Source organism: Oncorhynchus mykiss, chromosome 11, assembly GCF_013265735.2.
Source record: "Oncorhynchus mykiss isolate Arlee chromosome 11, USDA_OmykA_1.1, whole genome shotgun sequence".
NCBI classification, from domain to species: domain Eukaryota; kingdom Metazoa; phylum Chordata; class Actinopteri; order Salmoniformes; family Salmonidae; genus Oncorhynchus; species Oncorhynchus mykiss.
This window is the reverse complement of record NC_048575.1, coordinates 57,787,101-57,807,237: the sequence shown is the minus strand read 5'-3', so window position 1 is coordinate 57,807,237 and position 20,137 is coordinate 57,787,101. Positions and strand designations below refer to the sequence as shown.

At 45.3% G+C, this 20,137-nt stretch overlaps 1 protein-coding gene across 4 annotated transcripts; it reads left to right on the top strand.

The window, feature by feature from the left end:
* The first annotated feature begins 659 nt into the window (after positions 1-659).
* Positions 660-19,770, top strand: LOC110536046 (transcriptional activator MN1). 4 transcript variants are annotated; one of them, XM_021621558.2, is made up of 3 exons: positions 660-5,297; positions 10,455-10,525; positions 18,022-18,105. In XM_021621558.2, exons 1-2 carry the CDS (start codon positions 1,727-1,729, stop codon positions 10,493-10,495), a joined length of 3,612 nt encoding a protein of 1,203 aa, XP_021477233.2. In that variant the 5' UTR covers positions 660-1,726; the 3' UTR covers positions 10,496-10,525; positions 18,022-18,105. The 4 variants fall into 4 exon arrangements, with proteins under 4 accessions (XP_021477233.2, XP_036791778.1, XP_021477232.2 ...); XM_036935883.1 differs by lacking the exon at positions 18,022-18,105 and adding an exon at positions 13,519-13,612; XM_021621557.2 differs by lacking the exon at positions 10,455-10,525 and having other exon boundaries at positions 661-5,297; positions 18,022-19,770.
* Positions 19,771-20,137: the final 367 nt, after the last annotated feature.

Genomic DNA, 20,137 nt, shown 5'->3' with positions numbered 1-20,137 from the left:
ATAAGTATTACAGGAGTCTACGTTTTAGAAAGGTTGACTTGGTCGTTTAATTTGCCGGCTGTCCCCTTCATTCCAATAAACATAAGATAAATGGCGATTTGAATTATTCATTTATAAAGTAAACAGATTTATGGTAATAGTCGAGTTAATCTGAATGGAAATGTTAATCTGTTTTGCGTTGACAATACAAACTCCGGGCCAGTGATTGTGCTCCGGCATTTGTTTAAGAAAAGCTATTGTGAGACCATTTCCCTTTGACTGAGTTTAAATTAATTTTCTACATCTCCATTTCTATCAACAATTAAGGAAATAACATAGGCTTAATTTATACTAACATATAGGCGTTTATTCATTCACAAGTGTATGTGATCTAAAAACCCACAATGAGATTGATCTCAAACAAAAAATGAAAGTTTAAATTGCATAGGCTATATAGATCATACATTTAAAATACAATGGAGCAAGTAACACCTGACATGGGCAAGAATACACTTTATTTGAGAACGGCGCTCTTTTAAGATACACGACGTTGCTCTCTCGTTCTGTGTTTCTTATCCACATCTTGGACCACCTTAAAAGATGGTCCCTCCCTCGGCATTGGCGCTCCGCAGCCTCCGATTGGCGAGGACCTCATGGATGGAATTGGTTGCAGAAATGCAAAACTTGTTGCTGGTTCCCTGAATGCGTTGATCTCACACAGCGCCAAGCGCCAGACAAGAGTGTGATCTATCTCTGAATCGCTCCAAGCTGGAATAGACCACATCAGAATCGGGAGCAAAAGGAGTGCGTTATAGCCTACACTCTGCGAGAGTGAGGGAAACAGCCGATAGAGGTTCCGCGCCTTCTGGGCGCTTGGTGGGCACATGATCAGGACAGGTTGGACTATGCTGTCAAGCCGCTCTGTGATGGTGGAGTGCGGGTAGTGAGTGCTGGAGGCTCCGGGACACGGTGGTGCAAAAGCGGCTCTCCAGATAGCCATCATGACTGGGCTGGATTTTCCCTCCGGACTTGTAAAATTGCTTATAGTTCAGTAATAAGACATTTCACACAGAACTGTGGGAAATGTTTTCTTTTGATTGCAAAACAACGACCAATTAGAATTGTGCAGGTTGCCGGTGGATTTCTATAGAATGGGATCTTGAAAGGACACTCCAAACTGTGCGTCCTGGGACATTTGACGAACTGGAATAATGAAGTGGACGAAGAAGATAGTCATGTGTTTATTTCAATTTTCATAAGCCTTGTGATCTCTGTCATCATAAATCAAAGGAGGGGTTTTTGTCAAGTTTGTAAAGAAGAAATTTGCTTAGAAAACTTTGGAATATGATATTATATCAAAGTCACATTGCAAGCGAAAAATATTTTGTATCATTTGTAAATTAAAGGAATAATCAAACGCCTATAGAAATAGACGGAAACGAGCAAGGACAGACTGTATTTTCTTGCTTCGTTGTCCTCTCCGGTTTATTTTCGCCACAACACTTTAGGGACAAGTTGGATATTGGAAAAAACTATGAGAACTTATTGGGTGAGTGAACCGATTTAAGATCCATTGGCTACGTTTTAAATCAGAACTTTTAAGATATCAAAATATCTATTGGGGCATTCTCTTCTATTTTCGTTTTTGTCCTCTTTTTTCTGTGTGGAGATTCACAGAAAACCAGACTAAAGCTAGACTGCCTATGCCAGGCGAGCTGGCTGTCATGCAGGATTGATATCGGGAAGTATGTTTGGGCTGGAGCAGTTTGGTTCTCAGATTAATAGCATAAACCCTGGCCAGTCAGAGAGAAACATAAACCAGCCAAGACTGAACATGAGCTCCCATTACAAAAGCCCCGGCTTTCATACCGGAGGCCCGCCAGGAGCCGTGGAGCCGGGCATGGGCCCTTTGAACGAGCCCCCGATGCTCGGGCTCAATATGAACATGAATGGGGAGCAGTACGGTGGCTTTCACCCACGGGGCCACTCGGACATGCATGCAGGCAGCGGACTCCAGCAGCAACAGCAGCAGCAAGGACCCATGCATGGATTTTTCAACAACCAGCAACCTCATCAAGGCCATCCCCACGGCCACCAGTCTCACCCTCACCAACACCACCCTCATTTCAATGGTAACTTTGGAGGGCCAGACCCAGCATCATCCTGTCTGCATGGTGGCAGATTGATGGGCTACAACAACAGTGGCATGGGGCCTCAGCAGGGCTTTGGAGAGGGGTTTGACCCCATCGCTGAGGGCCAAGCAGGGGACGGCTTCTCCCAGCAGCAGCAGAGATCTGGTAACATGTCTGAGTTCCAGCACAACGGCCCCCCTAACGGCAACCACGCTGTTCCTGCCCCCTGTCTACCCCTGGACCAGTCACCTAACCGGGCAGCATCCTTCCATGGTCTGCCCTCCTCTTCCTCCTCAGAGACCCATGGTCTGGAGCCTCGACGGATGCCCAATCAGGGTGCTGTGGAGGGATTAGAGTATAATTTCCCCAGCGAACCCCCAACTGGACATTTTGAAGTACCTGTATTTTCCCCCTCAGAATCAGAGTCTCAGCTTCCCCACTTTGGGCCAGGAAGGCCAGTGGCCGGTGGCAGTTTCCCTGGAAACCCTGCCATGGCTCGGACACCGGGTATACAGGGCATCTCCAAAGGGCACCAGCAGCCACCCCCACAGCCCCAGCAGCCTCAGCCTCCCCCACAGCATGGAGTGTTTTTTGAGCGCTTTGGGAATGGCCGTAAGATTCCCGTGGGGATGGAGCTGGGGGTCAGTGCTAGACACCCTCTCATGCAGCAGCAGCAGGCTGGTTTGATAGCGCGACAGAACTCATGCCCCCCAGGCCTCCCCCGGCCTCCCCAGTCTGAGCCGGGCTCCATTAACCCCAACATGCTGGACGGTGGTGTCATGATGCCTGTCCAACACAACCAGTTTGAATATCCTATTCACAGACTGGAAAATAGGGGCCTGCACCCCTATGGGGACCCCATGTTTAATATGCAACAGCCGGCTCCCCCTCCTCCCGCCCAACAGCCTCCGAATCAGAGGCTGCAACATTTTGACTCTCCTTATATGAACATGGCTAAAAGGCCCAGATTTGAGTTCCCTAACGCACACGGAGGGGAGAATTGCGGCACGTGGGGTAGTGGCATGCACAATGTGCAGGGCATGGAGAACCACCTCTCTCCCTCAGCCTACCCTGGCCTACCTGGGGAGTTCACGCCACCTGTGACAGATGGTTTCCCCCCGGGTCCACTCCAGCACGCTGGGCCTGAGCAGCAGTCAATGCAGCAGCGGCAGAATGCGGCCATGATGATCAAGCAGATGGCCTCTCGGAACCAGCAGCAGAGGATGAGGCAGCCCAGCCTGCAGCAGCTGGGTCACCATGGCGACGTACCTCCAGGCCCCATGGTTCATGGAGGCCCAGTGGGGAGCTTGCCTCAGCCCAACTTTGACAGGGAGAATGGGGGCAGGATGCCCAACTTTGAGGGTCAGAACCCTCATATAACTCAGGAGAACTGGTTCCCCGGTTCTCACCCACCAGGAGAGATCATGTCGCGGCGTATGGGGGTAACGGGTGGGGAGGCTGTAGCCCACGACATGGGGCTGCAGCAGAACGGAGTCGGTATGATGTTCAGGCCGGGCATGAATGGGATGGGCATGCAGGAGCCAATGAGGATACCTGGAGATGGACACGTTCAAGCTCTCCACTCTCCTGGTATGCACCCCCAGTTTGGCAACAACATGGGCAATCTCTCCCAGATGCAGTCCCCCGGAGCCGGGGTAGGACACCCCAACGCACCATCAGAGAGGCGGCCGACTGACTTCCCTGCCGGGCCTCCCATGGGATCTCAATCAACGTTTCCTTATGGAGGGGTTAACCGTCAGGGGGCACCACATAGCAATCCCCAGGGGGTGAACACCTCACCAGGGAGCTACCCTCCACAGTCTGAGTTCCCCCCAGGCCAGCGATCCTCTGTCAGTAAACTTGGGGCACTCTCCCTGGGGAACTTTAGCAAAACCAGCACTAAAGACAATGTTTTTGGACAGAGCTGCTTGGCGGCCCTTTCCACGGCCTGCCAGAACATGATAGCTAGCCTAGGGGCCCCCAACCTAAACGTAACATTCAACAAGAAGAACCAAAATGAGGGCAAGCGAAAACTGAGTCAGACGGAGCAGGACATTAATAGCAGCACAGTTAACGGGACCGGCAGTGCTGGTCCTGAATATTTTCAGAGCGGCACTTCCCAGAACAGCCAGATGCCTGGCAACGGGAATAGCAACATTAAGCCTGCAGGTCAAAACCAGACGCTGCAGGGGGAAGCCAGTGCCCTCTCCCCAAATTTCAACATGGACGCTACCCCATGCAGTGAGGGGAAAGCAGCAACAGGGAACGGGAGAGGGAGAGGGAGGAGAAAAAGGGACAGCGGGCATGTGAGCCCTGGGATCTTTTTTTCCTCTGACAGCGGAAACCCTGTTGTAAGTCCAGGCCAGCAACCCCCTTCAGCTGGCGTTGGGGAGAGGGGTGGGGGTACGCCCCATGAGAAACCCCTCCCATCCCCCTCCTGGGGAAAAGGAGGTGACCTTATGCTGGGGGACCAAGCAGACCTGATGTCTTCTCTGGACAGTGGCATTCAGAGTGTCACCAAATCTAACAGTAACTCACCGCGCATAGATTTTCCTGATGATGTCAGCGCCCACTACGGCAACGAGGATGAGGTGTCCTCTAGCTCAGATGCAGGAGGTGCTCCTGCCTCCAAGCCCAACCGCAGCCCGCACATCACCGGCTCACCCAAGCTGCAAAGGGGGGAACAGGGCCTGATGAATGGGCAGAAGCCCCTAGGCATGCAGGACATCACCAATCACACTACCTCGACACCCGACAGCTATGGACTGAGTGCTGGTGTGGGGACAGGTGGCAATGGAGTTGGTCACCCGGGCACACCTGGGATGGAGCAGGTACGCACTCCATCCAGCACCTCTGGCCAGGATGACATCCACCCTCTGGAGATACTGCAGGCCCAGATCCAGCTGCAGCGCCAGCAGTTCAGCATCTCAGAGGACCAGCCTCTGGGCATGAAGAATGGCAAGAAGAGTGGTGACTGTCTCTCACAGAACGGAGACAATGAGCTGGCGAACTGCAGCCCGGATGCTGGGAAGGGCTCAATGGGCACTATTGACCTTGACACTCTGATGGCAGAGCAGCACGCCACCTGGTACGTGCCCAGTGACAAGGCCCTGATAGATGGGCCAGAGGACGACAAGGCCATGGCACCCTGGGAAAAAAACAAGAGCCAGAATAACAGCAAAGAAGGTAATTGAATATGCTCTATGGTTATATTTCCCACTTTGTTTTACTATCTGATTAGTACTGTCTTATTGCTGTATTTCCACACACACACACACACACACACACACACACACACAGACACACACACACACACACACACACGTCTAAGGCTGTCACTCAACATATCAGCACATAAGCCCAATGTTGTTTTGCATCCCCGATGAGCAGAAAATGATATGAATGCTAGTCTAAAATAAGTCGGGACTTCCTTTGTGCGTGTAGCCTATGTCTGCAGTTATTTGAAAGTAGCTCAGTAGATCAGGTATATCGAGTTTTATATGTAGGCTAGAAAAATACATAAATAATTTATTATGTTTTTCTGTGTGCCTATAGGACTACACAGGGCTATTGGACCACAGGCTAATTAACTATTCGAAATAAAAAAGCCCTAATCAGGAAAACATTTTAAAACGGATTTATTGTGGTTCTAAATAAACATTAAATTATCATTTGGTGCGTGTTATGGATTATTCTATTGTTGAGGAACTTCAAAGGAACAGCGCGAGAAAAGTAAACATTTCCTGTGGTGCTTTATCAGGGTTTTCAGGGTGAACAACTACACTGAGAAGATTAATAGGTTTCTGAGATGCGTTTTCACAGCAGGGCTTCCCCTCCATATATATCTGTTGGTTTTTGTTATTACTATGGGATAATAAACGGGATTGGAGAAAGTGGATTGATTTTAGATTAGCCTACTATTGGAAAGGGCAGCATTGTCAGGATATATGAAGAAGAGTGATATTACTATAAACAAGAGTAGCCTACCTTAATCTTTTTTATTTCGAACCTTTTTTCTCTCCTAAATATGATGTGTCCTCGAAGAACAGATTTTCATTGAACATGATAATATGATACTAATATAAAATAATACTATAATAATAATGGATGCGTCATTCACTTTTTCTAATTTGTTTAAAACTTTTGGTTTTATTGTAGACTATTGCCAACCACTTTTTCGCCAACATGGTTCAGGAATAAAATGTTTGGTCGTGAGATACAAATGCTTATTTTTTCACGAACAAATGTAAATTCTAGTATTCTAGTAGCCTATGCCACGAAACTGTTGTAGCCTTTAATTTTAAGTGCTTGTTGAAATTGGTATAGTGTGATTAGAGACGCTGGCTGGCACTTTAAACATTTTACGTAAGCGGTTTGAAATCCTGTCAATCAAGGTTTGACATTAACAACACAAAAAAATGTTCTCCTGTTTTTGGATTACCGGTCATACATAAGGCATCTGGTTTGTTTTATTTCATAAATAGGAAATGAAATAACATGCATTTAAAATAATAATAACAATAATAATTATTATTATGACCTATTACTATTTCCTATTATTGTTTATATTAGGACTGTGCTATAGCTACAACAGGATAATTTTTTTAAAAGCACATTTTTTCCCTTCAATTTAATCCAGTGCTGAAGTTACTTTTTATTGACTGCTCCTTCATCAATCAAAACCTACTTCAAATAAATATTTAAATTATGAATTCAATATTGCTGATTTATGTCGCATTTTATGTCGCAATATTTTTCTGTGCAATTGTAATGTCTTTTGTGTCTCGATATTGTTTTCTGAGGCCACTCTTTTTTTCTATAGACATTTGAAAATCTATAGCAAGAATGAAATGGTAGTCAGTCAGTGCTGCAAAAGGCGGTAGGTCGCAGTGAGACGTTATTAAATCGCTACCGCCAGAGACGAGACACCAAAACTCTCTTGTGAATAGGTAGCCCCCAGCGCGTATTCACTATCCCTTTGTTCTGGCTAACTGCGGGAGCTGAGAGGAGAGGGGGGCGCAGGGCACGGAATCTGGAGTCATAGCGCATTGTTTAGGAGGCAGAGCAGTCAACCAGACCAGGCAGCCACATTCTCGCCTTGTCCATAGTTCATTTTTTCAAGATCCACATGTCTTAGCAAGGCGCACTTATTCTTCAGAAAATGCACAGCAACAGCCACTTCGATTTTGTTAAAGTATTTCTCTCTCGTCTCTCCTATCTCCGCACATTTTTTTCCTTCCTCAATTCAGCTCCTTGCAAGCACAAAACCCATGCTGCTCGGCTCGATCGATAGCTAGTTAGCACAAATCACGGATCTTGACAGTTTCTCATTTGAGTGCTGCAGACGGCAAAGATGAAAAAGGGTTGAGGTGTGTTGCTGGATTTTGAGATTGAATTGGATGTTTTTCAAGAGACGCGCGAAATCCTATGCATTCAACGAAACGCTACGCTTCAGATAAAGATAAATAGGGCCTTATGGTTTTAGTTGCACATATTCAGTAGGCTAGTAAATATTACCCCTATAGGCACAATCGATGAACAGTTATATTCTCTTGGAAAATGCTAAAGACCAGGATTCTGAAAGTTATTTTGGAAGATTTCATAGAACACACGTGCCAAACTTATTCCGTGTAGGGCCGAGTGTTTGCGGGTTTTCGCTCCACCCTTGTATACGATTGACAAAATAAGGTCACTAATTCGTAAGGAATTCCCCTCACCTGGTTGTCTAGGTCTTCATTTATTTATTTTTTAAACGCAGACACTTGACCCTTTGGGGAATGAGTTTGACGACCCTGTCATATACATTTGAACTTGAGCTCCGTAGAAGTGAAAGAAAAATATTGATGAATGTAGGAATATGTCAGTATTTTTTAAGTTGTGGAATCTATTTATGTTTGTTATTGATGTCTTGTTGCAAGTCCACCAGCTGGTTAACAGGTGAACACTAATGGTCATTGCCTGAGCCTAAGATTTACAGTGACAGTTTAAAGAAACATTTTTTTCGAATTGTCTTGTTAGTTATCAAGGTTCTCAGTATAGTTCACAAGATAACTTATAGTTATCCTATATAATAGTAGTAATAATAATAATAATGTTATAATGCTAATGATAGCTGGTCTACCATTTTTTTTAAATAACACTTTTTTTCCACACAATTTCGATAATTCCTGCATGATGTGGCTAATCAATCAGATCACACATTTCAATTGAATACACAGCACATTTTGCTGTGGTCTGATCATATGTTTTTTTTTGTATTGAAGTTACGTTTCTTTCTGCATTTTGCAAATTTCTCTATGTCACCCTTGGAATTGATCATATGACACCCGTGTGTAGGTGTTGTGCACCACTAAAACCAATTTAGTTTAATATTGTGGCAACCCACTCTCTTGGTATCTGTCTTCATGCCCCTGTCCTATACCCCATCACAGTGTCCTGAAGCTGGGGAAGCTGGCGGGGGGGGGCCTGCGTAGGTCCTTACATCCTGGGAACAGCTTTAATAGTGGGAGTCCTGAGTGACTGTGTTACTTGGGTGCTTTATAGACTGCATTCAGTGTTTTTATGGGAAGTTGAGTTTAACTGCCCAATTGAGACAGGTGGGTTATGGGCCTCTGTTTATTTGGGGAGGGGGATGGTTGAAGTGACATTTGGCAATAGGCCTCCCTGTGTCCATAGCAGGGGTACGGGTGGTAGTGGCATGGGGAGGACAGGAGCTGTGGTGTTTCGGGCTCTGTGACTATAGGTGAGGTCTCAGCCAGTGCAGGAGTTGGGATCACAGAACAGACTGTATTCTCATATATATAGTTAATGGAGGTAGTGGGGGATGTTTTCAGGCCAGAACGTGGTGCCAGAAGTGCCTCATAGGTATATGGGATTTGATAATATTATTGCATTAAACAATAATGTTAAAGAAAAATATGAGATTGAGCATAGATAATGAGAAAGTCCAGGTTGCCTGTTTGGGAGTGTGTTGTGTTGTATTTTCTGTGTTGATGTCTGTTTACCCTGTGTGTCTCAGCTCTCCCTGTATGAGTTCCCACTGTGGTTGTTTAGAGACTGATGTGTTTGTCAGTAACTTCCCCCATTGGACCCGTCCGTAGCTTATTCTGTCTGTGTGATAAACTGCCATTCAGCCAAAGCTATTCACTAAGACATAGTCATGTCTATTGTAGGCATGAGGCCCATATACTGTATGGCCTCCGTATGCCAGTGGGTGTATATGTGAATGAAGGTACTTGGTTGCGTTTTCAGCAAAATGATGAGAATGCATTTCCCCCTCCTTTTTCATCTCCTTTTCTCTATCTCGTCTTCTTGTACCCTCTTCGTCCCTCCTTCTCTGCTCCTGATATTATAGCCAGGACCTGACGGTTTGTTCTGAAAGACGTGCACACTCTTGATAACAAGCAACTTGTCACCCTAGGAAATGATTCAGTTGGTTTAATTTTTTTGAGTTTTTGCTTCCGGTTTGACCACACAGGGAAAGTTATTTACGGTGTGTGTTATCACTTTGTACATACTGTGCCAGGATCTGTCCTCTGGATTAATACGGTGTCTCATGCAACAGAGTGACTGTTCTAGTGGTGGTGGAGTGACTATTAGTTAGAGCATGCGCTGGCTTGCTGTTGGCATGTGTAGGAGAGCAGTGGGTAGAGAGGGGATTTTCATGCTTAGACACCCTGATTAGGAGGCAATTTAATACAGCGCAACAGGCATATTGACATGCCACCTAAAGAGACCTAGGAAGAAAGGAGAATATTCCTTTAAGACCACCCCACCTTCCCACCTCTCTTAGTTTGTTGAAATCATACTTATCGTATTGACATTTCATTCCAGCGACAACTCATAAATCACATGAGTAATTTTTATTTCCCTTTTTTCCTTTCTTAAAGCAGAAAATAGATGTGATTGACATGTGTTTGAATGAAGAGAAAACAGCTTGGGGCGGTCCATGTTCCAGATCCCTCCTTGCAAGGCGTTGCGTATTGACTTCCTTAACAACACACACCCAGGCAGCATAGTGTTCTCTGCACTCTCCCATACTGCAGTAATAATGATCATTATCATAATCATAGCAATTAGCCCTGGTAATATTGTTCTCAAAAGTGCCAATTCATCCTCTGGCACCTTCTGTGAGTTAACTTGGTTATTGACAGATACAGAGAGGCTAGTGAGGTGTGTGTGTCGTGTCTTTTGTGAGGAACATATTATTGCTATAGCCGGAAACGGCGCAAAAGTGCAGACTTTGAGATATTTTAAGTTGGACCTTTCCTCATTTTTATGCATTTAATTTCTTATGTCTCTTCACAAAGTAATTTCTGTCTCCCTTTGTGAATTGATCCCTAGGGTTGAAGGAATGTCACACAATTCCTACACTATCAGCATGAATCAGTGGGCATTAGGACTGCTTTCACCATGTAAGTGTGTTTGTTCTTCCTTACCCCCCCCCCCCCCCCCCCATCGACAGTTACCGGGGCTAAGACAAATATGAGACGCATGTAAATGGGTTTATCAGCTGGAGGGACCAGAGGTGTATGTGTGTGTGATGAAGACATGGAATCTCGATAGTGTGGGTTTATTAGCTGGAGGGACGAGAGGTGTATGTGTGTGTGATGAAGACATGGAATCTCGATAGTGTGGGTTTATCAGCTGGAGGGACCAGAGGTGTATGTGTGTGTGATGAAGACATGGAATCTCGAAAGTGTGGGTTTTTCAGCTGGAGGGACCAGAGGTGTATGTTTGTGTGATGAAGACATGGAATCTCGATAGTGTGGGTTTATCAGCTGGAGGGACCAGAGGTGTATGTGTGTGTGATGAAGACATGGAATCTCGATAGTGTGGGTTTATCAGCTGCAGGGACCAGAGGTGTATGTGTGTGTGATGAAGACATGGAATCTCGATAGTGTGACATCATGTTTGATTTATGCAGACTTGGTCACAGGCTTGTGGTTTCAGACCTTTGCTCAGGTGTCTTGTATGCTGGAATAGACTCTCTGACTTGTAGTGAAATGGAAATAGTTGCTGGTAGTCACACCTCTCTCAGTTCCAGCTCTGAGAATTCATCACAGTATGATAAATTATCTGACAAGTTATGTCAGGGTTCATCACAACTTATTTTAGCTTTACGTCCGTTTGGCCTGCTTTACGTCCGTTTGGCCTGCTTTACGTCCGTTTGGCCTGCTTTACGTCCGTTTGGCCTGCTTTACGTCCGTTTGGCCTGCTTTACGTCAGTTTGGCCTGCTTTACGTCAGTTTGGCCTGCTTTACGTCCTTTTGGCCTGCTTTACGTCCGTTTGGCCTGCTTTACGTCAGTTTGGCCTGCTTGAAGTACAATCCCCGCTAGTATGTAGTACATCCACAGCAGACCCCAATACATTTGTAATTATCACTACTACTGATGAACTGCTAGCACGTATAACACCGGCCCAGCTGAGTACAGTAGTAGCATAGTTAAGCTGTGGGAAAGTGTGTAGTCTCCTGTCTTATAGATATTGCAGCTCATAACAGGACATTACATGGTTTCTGCTTGTAGTTCTGCCTGTAGTTTTGATTGTCTAGATGTTACTGTGTATGTGTGTATCCATTGAATGCTGAGGCCTTTGCAATACATTTACCACCAGTGACAGTCAAATGAGGCGTGTTAAAAAATATCTTTGTGACTGATGTAGAGAGAAAAAGATGAACAAACGTTCCATGCCTTTTGCTAGCTGGATTTCTGACTCTTCAAAATAGCAGTGTTTTGTTTTCCCTGGAGAAGAGCGCTGAAATAAAATCAAACTTGTCTGTGTGTGTGGGTGTGAATATTCCCCTTGGAATGGAAGGCTGAGTTTGTCTGGTGATGCAGGGTGGGAGGGGTGGGCACCGGAGGCTCCGGTTGCCTGGATGTATGTGACACGTTTCCTAATGTCCAGGGTCTTAATAAGCCAGTGCCCAGAGGGACTGGAAAAACAAGGCATCTACTATTCCTGTAGAAAATGATGTATATTTTTATATGTAGCTACCAACAATCCCTGTCGAGATGATTTTAACATAGTTTGTGAGAAATGCAAGTTGTCTTTATCAATTAAATAGATTATAATCCTTAACACTCCCTCTGTTCAGCAGAGGTGTACCATGCTAAAGCTACTAGGGTGTGTGTGTGTGTGTGTGTGTGTGTGTGTGTGTGTGTGTGTGTGTGTGTGTGTGTGTGTGTGTGTGTGTGTGTGTGTGTGTGTGTGTGTGTGTGTGTGTGTGTGTGTGTGTGCGTGTGTGCGTGCGTGTGCGTGCGTGCATGTGGAGGTGTTGTCATAACGCCAGCAGCAGTTATGTTATTTGGCATACAGGTAGTCGTCAGATTTCTTTAATTCGTATTGAAAAATTGACAAATGAGTTATGACACCAGAGCTGTTTCTCTTGGGAGAGAAGAGGAGAGACTGATCGAGTACTAGCGAAAGCGAGAGAGATGGAAAGAAGTTTCTCTTTTTTTCTGGGAACATCTTAGGTTTCGACTTGCGAGGTCGAGCAAGATGGTAATGGCTGTCGTTTGCCTCACTGTAAAGAGAGAAAGAGAGAAAATAAGTCTTACATTTTCTCCACAATTCCATCCTCTGGACCTTCCTTATTTCTTTTTTTAGGGCAGTTTAGATACTCGGATGTTAGAAACAATGGTTCGGATTTTTTTAAACACATTTGAGTCTTTTCAACAGTGGAACTGTCATCACTAAAGCTTAATACTGTCATTATACCACACAGCAATATCACCTTTAACTCAATAATTATAATTATATTTTATTTACAGTTTTAACATTGTGTTTTTTCAACTTTGTGTTGTTATCTTGGAAATGGAAAAGGAGTGATTATATTTGACATAAAAAAGAATAATTGTGCAACCAGTGCTAATTATTTTGAAGACATTATATGTACATTTCCAAGTAAATCTTTATTTTCTTCAATCAAGGGTCAATTAATTAATAAATAAATAACAGGATAATTATTATTTCAGTCAATTATATTCAGTCATTTGATTTCAAGTGTTAAACTATTTCTATCACAAAAACATGAAAGTGTAAGATTCCTTGAATTGACCAGCTACCTTCCCACATTGAGGACTAGCTGAAATAGGGATTGTATGTTAAGGGTTGTGGCTGTGCAAGTCAGCCCCCTAAACCCATTCCGACCCCCCTCCTCTCCTAGCGTCTCCCTAGCAGATGCTCCTAATCCCTACATTTCCACTGTTTTCATGAGTGGTTGGGGTTTCCAAATGGGCCAAAAATACATACACAGAGTGTGTAGTGACGGGCTGAAACAAAATAGAGAGCGAGACGTAGATCAATATGTCACCTACTTGGATGACATGGATGACAGGTCCTGGACATGGTTTTGATTTATGCAGGAGGTACTAAATCACTTCCCGTGTTCCCTTTTGTGTCTAGTTTCCTAAGCGCGTCTTGCAGCCTGAGGGGGAGGTGTGTGTGTACGAGGGGATGGCTGAAGGGAGAGAGTTTACTAGAGAAGGGATGAGGAGGAGCGACCGGGCCAAGGCCTGCCTGCCTGGGCAAGTTTTTTTCCTTCTTGTTGCAGGCCAGGGAACAGAGAGGAAATTCAAACCAAAATAACCCCTGTGCCCTCGATTGAGAAATGTGCCCCCTCCATATCCACCCTTCTTTGAGGGGAAAGGTCAACCTGTGGCAGTGGGGTTGAGTGGGGGTTGGAGAAGGCCTCCCATGCCTCCCAACTACCAACCCCCAGGCCACCATCAGATACCTGGGTCATACCTCCAGTAGTTCCCGTATTCCTCACACAGGGATTCCTGTAGCCCCTCACCAAGCTAGTTGAAAGCAGATAACTTAATGATTTTGTATATATATTTTGGTGATTGTGATTTAATGTGAAGCCTTGCTCTGCTGGTCGGTCTGCTTAGTGCAGTAGAGAGGCGCCGGATCACATGTCCTGCTCTTAGGTACCATGAGCCTTCAGGAAACGTGTTAAAGACCTAAATGACTAACCTTTAAAGTATGTTCTATGATAACAGAAATGTTACATCATTTTTCTGTGTTCTTTACCATCTCTCCTTAGATGCATTGTGCTCCCGAACTTAGAATCTTCTCTAATGTCCTTAGTGTTAGTTTTTTATCATAGCGATCCTATTAAATGAAATGTCTTCTAATTTCTAATTCTATGGTTGTTATGCTACAGGAATCTGATCTGAATTCACTCACTGTCATAGGAGCAGAGGCCTCTAGGTGTTTTCACCAGAGAGCTGGTTTGTGTTCGGTGAGGGTAAGGTCGAGCCCCGGGGAGCACAGGGTTAAAGGTGAAGTGTCGTCATAGAAGTATAGCTTGGGATAGAATGGACCTCGGAAATCAATGTGACGGCTCTGTGAAATTCTCTGGCTCCGAAAGAGAGACCAGCGAACACCAAGACACACATATACATAGTGTTATTTAGCATAGACTTTTTTTCTAATGCACACATCTGCACAAGGACTTGGTACACAATGTGCATTTAACTATCATAACACTTCATTTTTAAGTGCATTTACAACATAATAATTACCTTTAGCTTCATCAGTTTACATGAATCGTTTAATAAAATGTTTAGGTTGGCAATTATAGTTAGATTGTGAGAATATGACATTTTTTGTCGTTCAATAAGGATTCCTTCCCAGTGTTGTTTACAGACTTAGAGAACTGATGGCATGACGTGCACTCGATTCAGGCCGTCAGCTTCCGACATATTGGTGTCAGCCAGAGAGAAAAACCGAAACAGAGCAGTGTGCTGTGCTGTGCTGTGCTGTGCGTGTGTGTGTTCTCTTCACAGCACGCTAGTGGAAAGCGCTGTTCATCTGTGTATATCGTCACGAGCTGTGTCTGTGTGTCTGTGTGACGGCTCTATAAGCCTACGTGGAGGAGTCACACTGTAAATCACACACTTTTAGAAAGAGGAGAGGAATAGAGGTGGATTAAAAAACGGAGCGTTTGAATTGCCATGGTTACCTTTTTTGACTTGTAATATGGTTAGGGATATTTAACTGTATTTGTGGTTCAGCTTAGTTGGTTGTGATATTATTGTTTTCTTCTTTATTGGGTATTCGCCCTGTGTGATGCTAAGCACTCGTTCTCTGTAATGAATAGCCAGCCTATCACTGAGATATCACTGTGGATATGAACAGTACGCTGCATGGCAAAATAATGTGAGTCATTGAACAGCCTTAACAAGGTTTTATTGAAAAGAGATTCCACAGCTTGTAAAATGTCACGGTGATTTGGGATTTAGGCCTGTGTGATGTAGAATTTCACACTGCCGTTTCCACTTTTGAACAAATATGGTGCCGTGGATAATGCTTAACATTTAAGTGTAGCGTGTAGATTTTCCACCAAAATTCCATCTCTCTCGGCTCCCAGGGTATTACCTAGAAATATCCACAGATACACTACAATTGACTGGCTTACTCCTTAAATGGAGAGCTTTGTATTTTTTAAAAGAAAATGTTTTTCTGCTTGTAATAATACAATTTGAGAGGTACAGTGTTTTGATTATAAAAACATGTAAAAAATGTAACTAGGAAACTGGTGGCAATCACTACATTGTAAATGATTGTTTATGTGAAAGTATCATTGGTAATGCTAATGTTTTTATTTTGATAAATAAAGTAACGTGGTCACATGAGCACACGTCTGAGCATGGCTTTGGGACAGTGGGAGTGGATGCTTTTGACTGTGTGTTTACAGTCCTTGTCCTTGCATGTATGAGGCTGGGGGCCATGTCTGTCTGTTTTGGGACCATGCAGACTGTGTATGGAGCGGCAGCTGAGGGCTGGTGTGGATATGGCAGCAGTGGCGGTGGTTGGCGGTGTGTTTTGTGGCTGTGTTGTCAGATTGCTGTGTGTCAGCAGAGAGCCAGGGGAACGCTTGGCTGCCTATTCAGGCCGGTGTGGACCCTGCTGTGCCCAGCTACCATGGGCTGTCGGCGGGTGCTGGAGGGCACAGTGCTGGGGATGGGGGTGGGGGGTAGGAGGAAGCACTTGGAGAGGGGGTTGTGGTCCAGGCTCACTGAGTGTGGGTGTCAGCCATGCAGAGGTGTATGGCAGGGCCCTCTGGCAAACGCTGGCTCTTGCCACCATCACCACTAATCCCCACACCCACAACCCCACACACCCGTCCCCTCCCCCTCTGCCTTCCTCTCTCCCCCACCGTCGCTCCGCTTAGTCTCCAGAGTCCTTGGGTGATTTGTGTGGAGGAGGAGGGAGAGAGATGCGGGAGCGGCGGGAGCTTGGCTGCGTGACCTTTTACCAAATCCCTCCGCTTTTCCATTCCAGTGGTCGCTCCCCAGACAGGCTGGGGGGCAAGGCTGCCTCACTACCTCCCTGCCTTCCTGGCCCTAGCCTGTCCACCCTGCCTCCTTCACTCTCTGTCCTGACCTGGCCTTGTTTCTCTGGCTGCGTGTTGTTAACACCGTGTCATAGTTGCTCCAGGGAAGTAAAAGAAGGGAGAAATATATACAGAGAGAGTGAGAAAAACAAAAAAGCATTTGGGAAGAGAGAGAAGAGATAAAAAGGAAAGTGTGACACAGAGACTGTTTTGAGGTCAGAGTATCTTTTCTCTTCTTCTCTCTCTCTCTGTTCTGTCACTTTGTTGAGTAGTGAGGTGGGCAGATCAGAGTAGTGATGGTGTGATGTACAGGCCCTGTGCCTAGAGCAGAGTGTGTATCATAGTCTCCTGTCTCTGACGCCTGTACCTCAGCATGTCTGAGCTATTTAGAGCTTGTCTGTCTCTGCGGCTACGCTCCCACTCAAAGCAGTAGTAACAACCTGGGGCTGAGGAACACAGCAGAACAGTGTTTTGAGTGCTAAGGACAGATGGGAATAGCCTGATTGATTTTTACAGCAGGTATCCACCATGTTCACGCACTCTTTTTTTTAGAATGCTCAGAGCATGCTTGGAGGCAGACCCCAAACGCATGAGGCAATGCTGCAGTCACCAATGGGGCTTACTGAAACCAGCGATAGTAAGAGTCTGACAACCTCTCTCTCCCGTCATCTCTACCTCTAACTCCTTGCCCTTCTCTCCTTCCTGCCCCTCCTACTCTCTCAGAATGCTGCTGGTCTATATCATGGCAGATGCGTATAATTTAGCCTAGCACTTTCTGTCCTCGTCAATCTACCTCTCGCAAATGTTTTCTTACACAACGCATGCGATTTGACTCAGAGGATGGATTATGCATCTCAACCGGCAGCGTTCCCCATGTCCCTCTAGAATTGCACGGCTGATTTTTATACAACCTTCGATAAACCTATATATGGATTTTCTGGAAGCTTGGTTCCATTTAATATGGGTTTGACACCTTGGTGACGTGGGGTCGATTCTGCAGCAGGGTCATTATACCAGTAAATTAGGTCATGCAGAGTTAAAGGTCAGCCTCCTCACAGCCCTCTGACCTCATGACCAGAGGTTAGGGAGGAGTGCTCCCCATTTGCACGGGTGACCGGGACCGACAGTGTGTGTGTGTGTGTGTGTGTGTGTGTGTGTGTGTGTGTGTGTGTGTGTGTGTGTGTGTGTGTGTGTGTGTGTGTGTGTGTGTGTGTGTGTGTGTGTGTGTGTGTGTGTGTGTGTGTGTGTGTGTGTGTGGGGTCCTCATAGGCAAGGAGAAGGTGGGGGATGGGTTTAGAGCGTTGTCGTTTTCCAGCCTGCAGGATGGGGGTGGGAGAGGGAGAAGGAGAGGGGTTGTTGAGGTCATTTTACTGCACAGATTTTGAGTGGGATGAGAATTAGGATCAAATTTAGATATAGGATTTTATGATTAATTCTAGTGTTGACATATTGACTGAAGAAGTTTACTTTGGTTGTTGAGGATGAATGAATGTATCCTTAATGTTCCTCAGTGCTGGCCCACTCACTAACCCTCTCCTCTCTCTGTGTTTGTTTCTCCTGTGCAGAGTCAGAGCTGTCTCAGAGTAAGGCTGGAGTAGGGGTGGGGGCCCCGGGGCCCGGAGGGGGCAATGGGGGGAGCCACCTGCAGTGCCTGTCCGTCCACTGCACAGATGAGCTGGGGGACAGTAAGGGCCGAGGGGGGCCCGTCTCCTCTTGGCGCTCCCTGCACTCCGACATCTCCAACCGCTTTGGGACCTTCGTGGCTGCCCTGACCTGAACACAACCAGGGCAGCCCAGGAGATGGAGGGAAGATCAAAAGAAAGAGAGAGGGGGGGGGGGGGTGGAGAGAGTCAGAGGCAGATGATAATGAAGACGACAGCAATGATGAGGATGATATAAAGGTATTGATGATGAGGATGACATACAGGTATTGATGATGAGGATGACATAAAGGTATTGATGATGACATAAAGGTATTGATGATGAGGATGATGTAAAGGTATTGATGATGAGGCGTCTGCATTGGCTCTCGCCTGTTCAGGGAGAGAAGGACATATACACACTCATACACACACATCAACACATACACACTCATGCTCACACACACTCACACACACTATTGGGCACAAATACATACACACTCACTCATGCATCGCTGGACTATACAGCTTGGGCTCTATTCAGTGGTGCCCACATCTGGGAAACCTCAAATCACCCTTTTAGTTTTTTGTTGTTTTTTGAAGAAAACAGGAGAAATGTCAATGGAGGAAAGGAACAAACTAAAACTGAGAAAACAGAAAGACAAAATGTCCTTGGCTGTATTGGGATAACAGTGTTGAGTCTCTGTTCTGTTACATTCTTTAGACATGAAAGTTGTCTCTTAGTATTTGGGAGCTCTGTGATTAATACCCCATCCTCACCAGCTGTACCCTGTACCTGTACTCAGTGACCTCCTAGCCGTGGTTCTCTCTGTGGGTTGGAGGTGGTACCACCCACCATGCCTGCCCCCAGCCTAGTGTATAGATCACTGGGACTGGGCTTGGGTATGGCCTCAAGCAGAACCACCCTGACCCATATTCACCCGTTGAGGGACTCTGGTCATCTTTGTCAGCCAGAGTTTGGAGGATATGTGTGTGAACCAGCCCTTCCTCCCTCCCATGGCTCTCAGGGGTACAGGGAGAGGAGAGCAGCCCTCTCACCAGGACCTCTCCCTCAGGCCTGGAACCCCATTGTTACCCAGAGACACAGGAACCTGATGAGATCTGGACCTTTTGAGACACTGTACCTCACAACCTCACCAGGCCATCCTCCTGGTCCAATAGAACTGGCCTGGACCCTGAAACAGGGGGAGGAAGAGTGGGAGGGAGATGGAGAGAGAAATAGTTTATTTTTGGTGTGGGCATCTGCAAAAAGGGATTCCTGAATACAAATTCCTCTCTTTCACTCATTTCCTCTTCTATTTAGCTTGGGCTCCAACACAGTTATACAATACAGCCAATGTAAACTGTAGGGGAGGTCAAGGAACCATTTAATAAGGGATTTGAAAAAAGGAATATTGGTATTGCACATGTAAAATAAGAGAACATTTGCTGTGTGTTAGGCAATCTTGTAACCTTTAAATAAAGCTTCTGTTGAATTTGAATTTCTGAAACAATAGATGGAGGCCTGTGACGGCAACGTGCGAACTGTTTCTTTTTTGTTTTCTTTTTTTAATAATATGTAAAGTGCAGTCGTCTGTTTTCCTGCATATTGTATATATCTGTATATGTTTTATTGAGTAACTAAATAACAATAAATATGACGTTAATGGTGAATTTTATGATTGCTTGTTTTTATTCATGTGCCCTTATATTTGTCTGTCATAATAACAGTCGCAATTTATGAATGAAAATAACATTTAATGCTGTATAATAATATAATAATGGAAATATTGCTATACTCTGAAGATATCTATATATATATATCACAGAAATATTTATTGTGACAAGTTTGTCTGGGGAGGTTGTGGACTCTGTAGTCTAAATCAGCAGCATAAAACGACACAAAGTAAACTGTCATGAAGATATTATATATCTTAGATAATAGTCTTCCTCTCTCTCTCCTCTCAGCATTTTTTAAAGGCCTACCTCATTGCCTGTCTCACCTCGCTTTTTGTCTTCTCTGCCCCCCCCCCCCCGCCCC

Coding starts and splice junctions, on each gene's coding strand:
- LOC110536046 (XM_021621557.2), top strand. CDS start 1,727: ATGTTTGGGCTGGAGCAGTTTGGTTCTCAGATTAATAGCATAAACCCT. Junction 5,298..18,021: donor CCAGAATAACAGCAAAGAAG/GTAATTGAATAT, acceptor TCTCCTGTGCAG/AGTCAGAGCTGTCTCAGAGT.